This window comes from Nelumbo lutea, chromosome 1 (assembly GCF_056320005.1).
Source record: "Nelumbo lutea isolate HS-2025 chromosome 1, American lotus-T2T, whole genome shotgun sequence".
Lineage (NCBI taxonomy): Eukaryota > Viridiplantae > Streptophyta > Magnoliopsida > Proteales > Nelumbonaceae > Nelumbo > Nelumbo lutea.
The window spans coordinates 26,440,811-26,453,064 of NC_142684.1; the positions used below are offsets into that span (position 1 = coordinate 26,440,811).

Consider the following 12,254-nt stretch of genomic DNA (forward strand, 5'->3'; position numbering starts at 1 on the left):
CCACTATTTGTGACAATTACGGATCAACAAACTATGGATAGCAGTAGGAAAATCAACATTAATTCAGTTTGTTAGACTAATTAACATTAACATCCAATGAAAATATGCACAAGAATAAATGAATACTTAAATTAGAAAGCAAGATCTTAAATTAAATATAAAACCTCACAATGACTCAATCGAACCTCCCCTTTAAACCAGAAAAGAAAAGCTTAGCTGCTCATGATCTTCGAATTCTCCATGCTCTACTTCTCAATGGCCGAACATCTCTCTTGATAGCTTGAGTTGCTTGATGATCTCTTGGATCTTAGATTTAGTGATACTAGAGCTGGTCCGCGCCCCCCCCCCCTTATATAGCTTTAGGGGGAGGGGCTCTCTCCAACTGCTTCTAGGAGATTAACCTCAAATTAGAAAGTCTTGATCTGTTTTGAATTTAATCCTATCCTATCTCTTATCTAGTGATCTAATCCAATCTTCTTATCTTTATAGGATTACATTCAAAAATTTAAATCTAATAAGACTCTCTTTCTGGAGATTACATTCGAAATTGGGACTCTAAGCTCTTGAATTCGAGTTGGGCTACTTTAAATCTTGGGCTGCTACAAGGCTCTTCTGCGAGTTGGGCTTCAGCTGTGAAATGGGCCTGGCTACGAACTTGATCCGACTGCGGGGCCGGTTTCGTATTTGATGCGGACTGGTCCTGTCAAAACCCAAAACATAAAAGTTGTGAGCCTTTCTTTTATCTTTCTGATGCCTCTTGAATTGTCCAATTCGGAGTCCGGAATTGAGAGTTATGCCCAGATTTTTGAATGTTGCCGAAACTGTGCAAAATCATCCGAATTGCCCTATTTTCTTCCAATTGACTTCTTTCTTGCCTTGAATCGAAATTCAAGAGAAATGAGTCCACTCATCATATGAGCTTCTCTTTGCCCTCTGTCAAACAAGGTTTATTGCCATTTTAGGTTAAACCTTTCTATCTAGTGAGTGCTCACCCATCATATTCGTGAACACCAAGGTACCGTGAGAGAGTTTTCCATTTTCTGGTAAGCCCCTCCCACATCAGTCTATGACGCCCCTATCATCTTATGAAACATTCCAACAAATCCAATAGCAAATGGATAGCCCAATTTTATGATGTGTTTCCTCATTACTGAAGGGCCCATCTTCATGCTAATGATGGAAGGCCTTTAGAGAGTTCATCATATGAATCTCCCTATCACATGCATTCATATTTCAGGAGGGAACAAAAGTTATGCCCTAGTTTGTTTTAGGTCAAACCAAAGTGGCTCCCACTGACTTTCATAAAGCTAGATTTTTGATGGGCCCTAAACGGTTAGGGTTCCGCACGAATCCTTTTCAGGGGTGTGGGGCTCACCTCTGAGGGAGGTCATCCAATGACCCATAGGGACACCATGGCAATGATGTGCATTCAGCCATGGTGTGCGCAAGAGCCAATATCGTATTTGCATGGGCCAAGTACTTATGGCCCATGTGCGTTGCACATCACACATCCATACATCACATGCAAGGATAGAATTGATACAATCAATTAATATCTGTAAAGCCCATTATTAAAGCCCATTTTTATCCATAATATTACTAATTAATATTATCAAGGTATATGGGCCAAATAGGGTTAGACAGTTTGGCCCATATAGCTCATCTGCAATTAGTGGGCTTTTAGCAGTTTTAACTCTTTAAAATTGGGCTTTATAGGTGTGGGCCGAATTAAATCTCTCAATTTAATATCAATCCCTTGGCCCAAAAGTGGGAAATTAGGGCTGACATCAGCCCCCATCGAACCATAGATTCGGTCCAACCAGTTTGGACCAATCTGGTTTAAATGAGTCTAGGGTTTGATTTTTAATTAAAGAATTAATTCAAGAAATCGATATGAAATTAAATTTACTGATCAAAGACAATCAGAAATCAGTAACAGGGCTGGTCGCACATCTCAAACCTACAAAACAAATTTCAGATCACAGTTTGCAGTTTCATAAACTACAAATCGCAGATAGCGATTTTCCCATCTGTGAATACTACTTCTCCTGTGCATGCAGCTTCAATCTTGAATAAAATAAAATAGAAAAACCCTAATTTTCTATTAATATTACATCAGATCGAATACCTATACATTCAATCTAAAAATTAAAAAAAAAATAATTAATTACATACCATAATGAGTGAATTCTCCTTCTCCTGTGCATGCAGCTTCAATCTTGAACAAAATAAAATAGAAAAACCCTAATTTTCTATTAATATTACATCAAATCGAATACCTATACATTCTATCTAAAAATTAAAAAAAATAATTAATTACAGACCATAATGAATAGAACTGCGAAATCGCAGATTTCCTGCGCCATTAAAGATTTTGATCTCCTTTGTACAAACATCCTATAAATCAAGAAAATCATAAAGAACAATTCTAAATATATTCCAGAATTATAGAAATTAATTTTAGATCATTCGCCTTTTAACTAGGAACCGATTTCCCAAAAAAACCCTAATCTATGCAAATCAGGTAGAACGCCTTCTGCCCATTTGCGCAGGTTCAGATCTAGTCTATTTCGATTCAAAATTTGAACCATGGCTCTGATACCACTGAAGGGATGAGAGATCCATCATATGGATGGCCGAACCCTGTAGATGGGTTGGGCAAAATTTCAAAAATTTCTTTCTCTCCCATCTGGGAATCACATTCCCTGTTTTAGAAAATCTGCATTTTCAATGATCAATTTTGAACCAAGAACTGGACCAGATCTAAAACCAAAAGGTAGGATCCTGATACAAAGAAACAGTATCCTCTAATGAAGGTGTTCACGCCCAAAGAAGTCTCCAAAGACTGCTCCCACTGAAGATGGCACAGTGTAGGATGGAGTAGAATCAGCAATGTTCTTCCCAAGAATCGAATCCTTCAGCAAGAATTCGATGGAGGTTGTAAGCACGACTTCAGATCAGTCTTTCTCCAAAGACTGATATCAAGAACTATTCTTGATCGCTCCTACAAAACTAGAGATCGAACTGGCAGTAGGTGGCAACTGGAGGAGAACACAGGGAGAAGATGGCGTAGTCACACTATTGTTGTCTTCTCTCTGTGTGATCTGAGATCTAATCTCTGGGATGGAGTTTTTGGATGAACTAAATGGTTTGCCCCCTCCTCCTTTTATAAACTTAAGAGAAAGCTCCTAATCTCATTAGGAGTTTCCTGATTCAAATCCTTATTTGAATTTAGACTCTCTTTAAGTGATATGGATAAGTCCTTATCTTATCTGTAGATTAGATCAATTATCTCCTAATCTCAATAGGAGGTTTCCAAATCCAAATCTCTATTTGGATCTAGACTCTCTAAGTGAATAGGGTAAGACCATATCCTATCTGCTGATCGAAATCCCAGATCCACCCTTCTTTAATTAGTCCAACTAAACTAGTTCGAAATGGGCTTTAGGCCAATAAGTCTTATGTGCTCAGTGGCCTTCCAAACTGCTACCCAATTGGGTTTCTTTGTATGGCGTGGGACCCAAACATTGATCTACACATCAGCCACATGGGTTCAGCCTAGCCTCTGTTATAAGGCCTGGCCGAATTCACTATTATGGGCAGTGAACCCTTGAGCCCATCACATGAGCTCTTATGGGCCCAACACTTACACTAAGTGGTCCTTGGGCCAAGCCACCTTATAAAAACCCAAGGACTGTGGGTGGATGCAAGATTAGCCCATCAAGTATTACCCTCAATGGTCTTACACTTAACCTCTCAGTCCATAATGATCAAACACTGCCTAACAAGAGAGGACCTCTCCCTCGGCTGCAAGGAACAGTGTTGCACTCTCAACTCACATGGATCCCAGGAATTAAAACCTTTTGCAAACATTTTGAAATAGCAATATATATGTATATCTTTATATAAATATATTTTGCAAAACAAATTTCAACGATTGAAATCGGTTGCCGGCAGTCTTGGTTTCCATCATAGAGAGTGCATCCTCGACCATTACCTTTGTACGACAAAGGGGCTGATCCTATCACTATGATCACCCACTCAGATGAATTCTCAGACCGTCCCAACATACGCAGGTTTTGACCCCCTCTAAGGATCTCACTGATTGGCATATCAAAGATAGCCCAATCTGACACCTAGTGTAGTATCATAATCGAGTCTAGCGGTCAGGTGTAACTTTTCAGTTTTGCCCATCAATCTCCAAGGTCCAGGGCAATACTGGAAATCTGGTCTAGTTCAGGGTTTCAAGAAAACCCACACTACATGCACCTCGGGTCTCACCCTAGCAGCTGAGACAAGCCACCCCAACCAACTTGGCGGCACATCAGTGTCAGCCTTAGCAGGATAAATCTCCTTAGACTTATCCAATGGTTGTGAAGATTCTAAACTAACACGAGTCTCATAAGTGTCCAATTTAAGGGTATTACACAGAAACACACCACAATAACATGGATCGAATATGTACTTTATTTATTTACAATAAATGTCATAATGTACATCATTCTGATTGGAGCTAAGGGCATACACTGTCTAACAGTACTTGGGTCCATCCATCTTATGAAAGCCCAAGGACTATTAGCCCATCAGGTATAACCCTCAATGGTCTTACACTTAACTTCTCAGCCCTTAATGATCAAACACTACTCGACAAGAGAGGACCTCTCCCTTGGCTCCAAGGTATAGTGCTGCACTCTCTACTCACATGGATCTCGGGAATTAAAAACTTTTGCAAATATTTTGAAACCGTTATATATATATATATATATATATGTATATATATATATGTATATATATATGTATATATATATATGTATATATATATATGTATATCTATATATAAATATATTTTACAAAACAAATTTCAATGATTGAAATCAACTGTCGGCAGTTTAAGTTTCCACCAAAGAGAGTGCATTCCTTGATCATTCACTTTGTCCGACAAAGGGGCCGATCCTATCACTATGATCACCCACTCAGTTGAATTCTCAGATTGTCCCAACATACCCAAGTTTTGACCCCCTCTAAGGATCTCACTGATTGGCACATGGAAAACAGCCCAATCCGACACATAGTGCAGTATCATAATCGAGTCTAGTGGTCAGGTGTAACATTTCAGTTTTGCCCATCAATGTCTAAGGTCCAGAGCAAAACTGGAATTTTGGTCATGTTCAGGGTTTCAAGAAAACCCACACTACATGCACCTCGGGTCTCACCCTAGCAGCTGAGACAAGCCACCCCAACCAACTTGGCGGCACATCAGTGCCAACCATAGCAGGATAAATCTCGCTAGACTTATCCAATGGCTGTGAACATTCTAAACTAACACAAGTCTCATAAGTGTCTACTTTAAGGGTATTACACAGAAACACACCACAATAACATGAATCGAATATGTGTTTTATTTATTTACAATAAATGTCATAATGTACATCATTCTTATTGGAGCTAAGGGCATACACTGTCTAACAGTACTTGGGTCCATCCATCTTATGAAAGCCCAAGGACTATTAGCCCATCAGGTATAACCCTCAATGGTCTTACACTTAACTTCTCAGCCCTTAATGATCAAACACTACTCGACAAGAGAGGACCTCTCCCTTGGCTCCAAGGTATAGTGCTGCACTCTCTACTCACATGGATCTCGGGAATTAAAAACTTTTGCAAATATTTTGAAACCATTATATATATATATATATATATATATGTATATGTCTATATAAATATATTTTGCAAAATAAATTTCAATGATTGAAATCAACTGCGAGTAGTTTAAATTTCCACCAAAGGGAGTGCGTTCCCCGATCATTTACTTTGTCCGACAAAGGGGCTGATCCCATCACTATGATCACCCACTCGGTTGAATTCTCGGACTGTCCCAACATACCCAGGTTTTGACCCCCTCTAAGGATCTCACTGATTGGCACATGAAAAACAGCCCAATCTGACACCTAGTGCAGTATCATAATCGAGTCTAGTGGTCAGGTGTAACATTTCAGTTTTGCCCATCTATCTCTAAGGTCCAGAGCAAAACTGGAATTTTGGTCATGTTCAGGGTTTCAAGAAAACCCACACTACATGCACCTTAGGTCTCAACCCGGCAACTGAGACAAGTTACCCCAACCAACTTGGCAGCACATCAATGTCAGGCTTGGCAGGATAAATCTCTCCAGATCTATCCAATGACTGTGAAGGTTCTAAACTAACACGAGTCTCATATGTGTCCAATTTAAGGATATTACACAGAAAAACACTAGAATAAAATGAATCAAATATGTACTTTATTCATTTGCAATAAATCATAATATATATCATGCTGATTGGAGCAAAGGGCATACACGGTCTAATAATAGATATAGGCTAAAACTTAGAAATACACCCGATGACACATACATAAAATAATTTTATTCAATAATATCGGATGCTAAGCACATACACTGTCTTAGCTTGGAAGAAGAAAATAGCTAGTACAAATAACCAACCTTAAAAGCCAGATCAATTATTCTATCGATTTATTTCAAACTTATTCTTATACAACATTATTTTTCCCATCATATTGTAGAAAGAAAGTGTTGCTACTCATAATTTAACAAACCCATGCCAAACATGAGCTCAAATTGGAATTGGAGAGATGAACAAAGATACGATGTCATCTTTCATCTGTTTCCCTGGACTGGTGTAGGCGCTTCCATGCTTGTAGTAAGTATCCATCACTCGGGCAAGGTTTATAGGTCGTAATAGGAGAGGCAGTGGTAAGGCAGGTTGGAGCAATTCCTCATTCATTTCCTTCCATGCATTTGTGACAACTTTACGTAACTCATCAATTGCTTCTTGCCTCGAGATACCATACTGCTTCATATAGCATTCAACAGCAGAACACACATGCTCTCTCTTTTGCTCAAACTTCAAAAATGAAAGAGAATCACAATTTAATTCAGTTAAGCAACAAATGGATACTATAAATGTCATTTTCATCAGCAACAGCAGCTAAAAAAAATGTTTCCATGATATGATTCATACCTCGTTAGACACGATATCATCCATCAGACGGCATATTAAAGATGAATTCTTAACAATCTTAGGTGTGCTTGATACGAAATCAAAGGCCTCCTTTGTTGCGACTTCTCCCATGAAGACGAAAGATGTAAGTGTTGACATAGGGTAACCACTGCTGATGGTAGAAATGTTCAAGTATTCCTCAACTGTAGGAATGCACCCTTGAGATAACAATTTGGCTTCAGAGAAGTAGGCTCGAACCAAAGTTTTCATCTAGGTGAATAGGTATAGAAATTAAAACTAGAGTCTAGGTTGCTCAAGATCTCAAGATTGACAAAATAAACTAGACTTGGAAGCATGCGCAACTTACTGCTTCTTTTGGATAAGAGACACAATAAGATCTTCCTTCCTTTTTCATGTATTGTTCAATTTCATTGTAAACATCTAAGAGTGCAAGATATATCACTTTCATGTATTTTGGTAGCTTACCTGTTTCACTAGCATCCCACCTACATATATGAACCATTTAATCTGATTATAAGAGATGAAGCTGAAGCTAAGTAATTAATAATTAAAATTAATGCAAATCCCACTGTTGAAATTTCATTAAACAAGATCTCAAACTGTGACAAACGATGACATGGGTTGGTTTACAAACCTTTCAACTGCATCTGTAAAGAGTTTCAGTTCATTAAAATGACCATAAGCGTCATAAGTATCATCTATAATTGAAACCAATCCTAGAACTTTGGCAAGGATGATTCTCCCAACAGAGTATTGGGGTTCAGGATAAATTCCTACAATCCACATATGATACAACTCCACCACTCTATCTCTTGCATAAGGTGTCTTTGTTTTAAAGTCCATATCCTTCCACCACCTGTAAGTGAAATATTGATAGAAGCAGGATTCATGTCATCCGCAATTTCAGAGACAGCACAACAAAGATGGCCAAAAAGAAAATTACCTTGAGAGTTCGCTTAACTCCTTGCGATGTAATAACTGCACTCGGTTGAAATCTAGCTTTGCAAGCTTTAATATCACTTCTTTTCGTGTTTCATCTTCTTCGTAGAAAGCGATGAAACGTCTAGCCTCTACCTTAACCGTGCCCTTGTGGAGGGGCTGCTCTATGGCATGCATCACTTGTTTTACAAGAGAGGAACTTGCATTGGAAACGAAGGTGTTAAGGTGAGTTGTGGTAAAGGAAAGGGCATCATCTAGAATATCTTCTCCACGTATCCCAAGATGTGCAGCTTCATACAAGCTTAGCATGCCCCGTATGTCTCCAGTTAAGATTTCTTTAAAATTTCTGCGTTCATCTTTGAATTTGTTAAACACTTCTACTTGCCAAATAAAACAGGAAATGAGTGTTTGATTGGTAAAAATATCGTGAAATTGAGTGATCAACCAAAATAGTTTATATTTTCCTTTCCATGGACACTTTTGCATGCTATGTTTGGTTTGAAGAAAAGGTAGGGAAAAGAAGGGGAAATGTAGGGAAAGCTATACAAGATTTGTAAGGCTGTATTTGGTTTGAAGGAAAAAGTAGGGAAAAGAAAGGAAAGGTAGAGAAATTTATACAAAGTTTGTAAGGGTTTCCTTACCTTTCCCTTCCTTTCTCTAATTTTTCCTCCAAACCAAGCATAGCCTAAAGATTTCCCTACCTTTTCCTTCATACTAAGCACAGCCTAAGGGACCACCATTATAGATTGTTATATGGGTGGAGGGCTTAACCCAATTTAACTAGAATCTATTCCAAACATGTCCTATCATGTCAAGGGAACAAGTGGGGAAAGGCAATGCAATGTGAAATAGAATAAAATGTGCAATATATAAGCTCAGGACTGTTGAAACATGTCAAGCTAACATTCAAGCTGGTATCTTCATCCACATAATGTTTATGTTATAGGAATCTAAGAGTCCATTTGGTTTGTAGGAATAGGGGTCTGGAATCAGTCCGATTCCAACTGTTTGGTTGGGCGGAATTGGAATCCTATTCCCATTCCCTTTGGAATAGAATTCTGCCATTTGAGGGAATGGTCATTCCCTGTCTTTCCTTGAAAACGAAATCCTATTCCTACTGATTTTAATTCCTAAACAGACTATGGGAATGGATCATTCTGATTCTGATTCTAAAAGATTTCGATTCTGATTCCGATTCCAATTCCGACTACAAACCAAACCACCCTAATTTAATGGCATCATATACGATCATCCAACTAACCTGAATAGACTCATTACCAAAACCCTTTAAACAGGGAGTAAAATAATAAGATTTGTTTTTTTTTTTCCTTACCACAGGGTATATTGTAGCCATGTTGTCTAAGCAATCGAAAAAGAAGAGCAACTGCATGGAGATCATCACCGATATCATTGAAATAGCTAATGTGGGCTTCAAAAATTTGTTCTAGCATTTTGTCTCTCTCTCCCTCAAAGTGATACGACAAACCAAGTCGTTGGAGTGTGTCAATCAAATTCAATATTTCCAACGGTCTATTGGCAGAATTCGTTAGCAAGCTCTTCACTTCTTCTTTTAGCTCTTCAACTTGTTTATCATAAGTATCAGGTTCCTATAAAAACAACTCTCTCATGTCAGAAACAATATGAATTAAAATTATGTGGCCCAAAAATTATATATATATAAAGAGAGATATACAATAACCTTGTTATCACAAGTGTATGTAAGGAAGTAATCTCCCCAAATGCTAGGGCTATAATTGGCTAAGTGTCGAATGACTTCTGCTTTTTTAATTTCAGAAGAAGAATGGAGAGTGCGATGGCTGGATGAATCTTTAGTATGCATGTTGATGACAAAGGTGATATGGGCTTGAAATCAATGCTTGCTAGCGAGGAGGGTATGATTTACTCGGAGTTATGAAGGTTTTTATAGACCATTGGAAATGTTTGTTGGCCAATAAAAGTAGAAAAGATAAGTACTAAAACCTTTTATTTGAGTACGCTAAAACCTCCCGTCTATCTTGAGTTTGCCCCGCTAGATAATGACGCCATAAAACATGAAATAGACAAGAACAAATTCACAAATAATTTTGTCATTCCAAAGAAATTCAACTGAAGATAGAAGTCATGTGTAACTTGGATAAAAGCCGCCAGTAATTTTATAACTCTGACTTCAAAATTAAAAGGCAGCCATTACCGAATCTAGTCCCCATAAGCAAATGGGTTGTTTTCTTTTCTATCATACCTATCCTGTAGTGGCTTATGTTGCAATGAATTAATTCTTGCTGTGGCGTCTTCCGGTGAGAAGAAAAATAAGATGATGTTGATGATGAGGAAAAAGAAGGAAAAGAACAAGACGAAGAAATAATATGCAAATGCAAATTTTTATCATTTTGTCTGGCAAGGTCATTGAAAAGTCACAGGTATTCATAAGTTTTGAGGTTCCACCAAAGCAATTTTTCATTTGGTTTGGGTGGAACTCAAATTTTTATCATTCATGAAACTACAAATTAAGGTTTCGAATGAACTACAAATCTTTCAAGAAAGAAATAGAGAAGAGCAAATTCAAATATAATTTTATCATTCCAAAGAAAATCAACTGAAGATAGAAATTACCTGAAATTTTATAAGGGAAAATTCTCGATTAATAAGTTGTATTTTGGCTCGAGTGATAATTTGCTTTTTCAAATTTTAAAATTTTAGATAATGGACACATTTTGAATGTTTGGATAATGAATTATTATATTTTAAAATTTGAGGACCAAATTATGGATAATAATTGCGAGATGTTTTTGACAATACCTTGAACTATAGCTGTGCGTAAAAGACTTAAACCTCCCAAACATTTACCTTAAATATACATCCCAGTGATAAAATTGCTGGGGCCCATGCTGAGAGGTTGAATGACTGCGGGCTCCTCGCATTTCCGTAGGGGCTGTTGAGTAATGCGACAGCCCAACCCGGATTCTGACAAAACAGCCGAGGGTCATCACTCACCAGACAATAATTAATAGTTGGGGAACCAAAGATAATAATGCCCAGTGATAAAATTGCTGGTGCCATGCTGAAAGGTTGAATGGCTGCTGTAGAGGCTGTTGAGTAATGCGACAGCACACCCCCTCCCAATGTCGGTGGTAGAGGGATTCTGACAAAACCAATTAAGGTACAAGTGAGGGTCATTCCTCAGCTGACAAGGGGAATCAAAGATAATAATACTTAGTGATAAAATTACTGGGGCCCATGCTGAAAGGTTGAATGGCTGCGGGCTCCTGTATTTCTCTAGGGGCTGTTTTAAATGCGACAGCCCCACGCCTCCCCCCAATGTCGGTGGTAGAGGGATTCTGACAATACCAGCTAAGGTACAAGTGAGTCATTTCTCAGCTGACAAAACGTACCGTTTTTCTTGTTCAGTCCACCATAAATTTTGGTATATTTGGAACAGTAATAAGAAGGGTAATTATTCAAAATCATAACGGCACATGTGGACATATTGATGACACCATCCATTTTCCTTTGGCCGGACATGGAGGGATGGTAATTTTTTGCATCCCCGATCGTATCCGACTTTTTCAATCTGGTAAGTTAGGGGATGGGAATGAGTAGGATGATTAATTGGAATAGGAATCTTTGATAAAGGCCGGGTTTTATCAATTGGTAGGACTAAAATTGTTTTATATAAAGTATATATTTGAACAATTAAAGAAAAATAATAGAAATATATAAGAGTACAAAATTATTTTATATAATAATTAATAATGATTTATATTTTATATACTATTTTAATAAATTTTATACAATACAAAAATAAAAATAATTAATTTTAGATAGGGTTATTTGTCAAACTTAAGAATGGCAATTTTTTTCCATTTTCCCAATTCTCATGGGGATCTGTCTCACATGGGGTGGGATGGAGATCATTTCCCCCCTACAATGACGGAGATGGGGAAATTTTCATCATCGTTGGCAGGGAAGGCATGGGACGGGGAGAGCACTCCCTATCTCGTGGGGACCCCGATCCTTGTCCAATGGGATTCCTACTAATATATACATATATACACATATGTTTATATATGTATATATGTATATAGTATGCATATGTCTATATGTTAATATTTTTAAAAATATGGTTGAATATGTTTGAAAATTTTCAAATAGGATTGCAAATTTTAACTATTTTAATTTATTTTTAAATATAATAAAAAACAAAAAAGTAATGGTTGACATTATAAAGAATCACGGGGAATGGGGATCTCCGTGGAGACAGGGATGGGGAGAGGCTCCTCGTCCCCACCTACCCCATTGCT

At 37.7% G+C, this 12,254-nt stretch overlaps 1 protein-coding gene across 3 annotated transcripts; it reads right to left on the reverse strand.

Moving 5' to 3' along the window:
• Positions 1-6,380: 6,380 nt before the first annotated feature.
• On the reverse strand, positions 6,381-10,058 carry LOC148874034 (sesquiterpene synthase 2-like). Of its 3 annotated transcripts, none has more exons than XM_088948014.1 (7): positions 9,937-10,058; positions 9,290-9,563; positions 7,961-8,333; positions 7,652-7,873; positions 7,364-7,502; positions 7,018-7,266; positions 6,381-6,900 (listed from the first exon to the last, which is right to left on the reverse strand). In XM_088948014.1, exons 2-7 carry the CDS (start codon positions 9,405-9,407, stop codon positions 6,610-6,612), a joined length of 1,392 nt encoding a protein of 463 aa, XP_088804140.1. In that variant the 5' UTR covers positions 9,408-9,563; positions 9,937-10,058; the 3' UTR covers positions 6,381-6,609. The 3 variants fall into 3 exon arrangements, with proteins under 3 accessions (XP_088804140.1, XP_088804135.1, XP_088804127.1); XM_088948009.1 differs by lacking the exon at positions 9,937-10,058 and adding an exon at positions 9,656-9,850 and having other exon boundaries at positions 7,961-8,312; XM_088948001.1 differs by lacking the exon at positions 9,937-10,058 and adding an exon at positions 9,656-9,850.
• Positions 10,059-12,254: the final 2,196 nt, after the last annotated feature.

Excerpts from the sequence above, each read along its gene's own strand:
- LOC148874034 (XM_088948001.1), bottom strand. The coding sequence starts at position 9,796 with ATGCATACTAAAGATTCATCCAGCCATCGCACTCTCCATTCTTCTTCT. Across the intron at positions 7,874-7,960 it reads GAGTTAAGCGAACTCTCAAG|GTGGTGGAAGGATATGGACT; the intron begins GTAATTTTCTTT and ends TTTCACTTACAG. Across the intron at positions 7,503-7,651 it reads TTTACAGATGCAGTTGAAAG|GTGGGATGCTAGTGAAACAG; the intron begins GTTTGTAAACCA and ends TCATATATGTAG.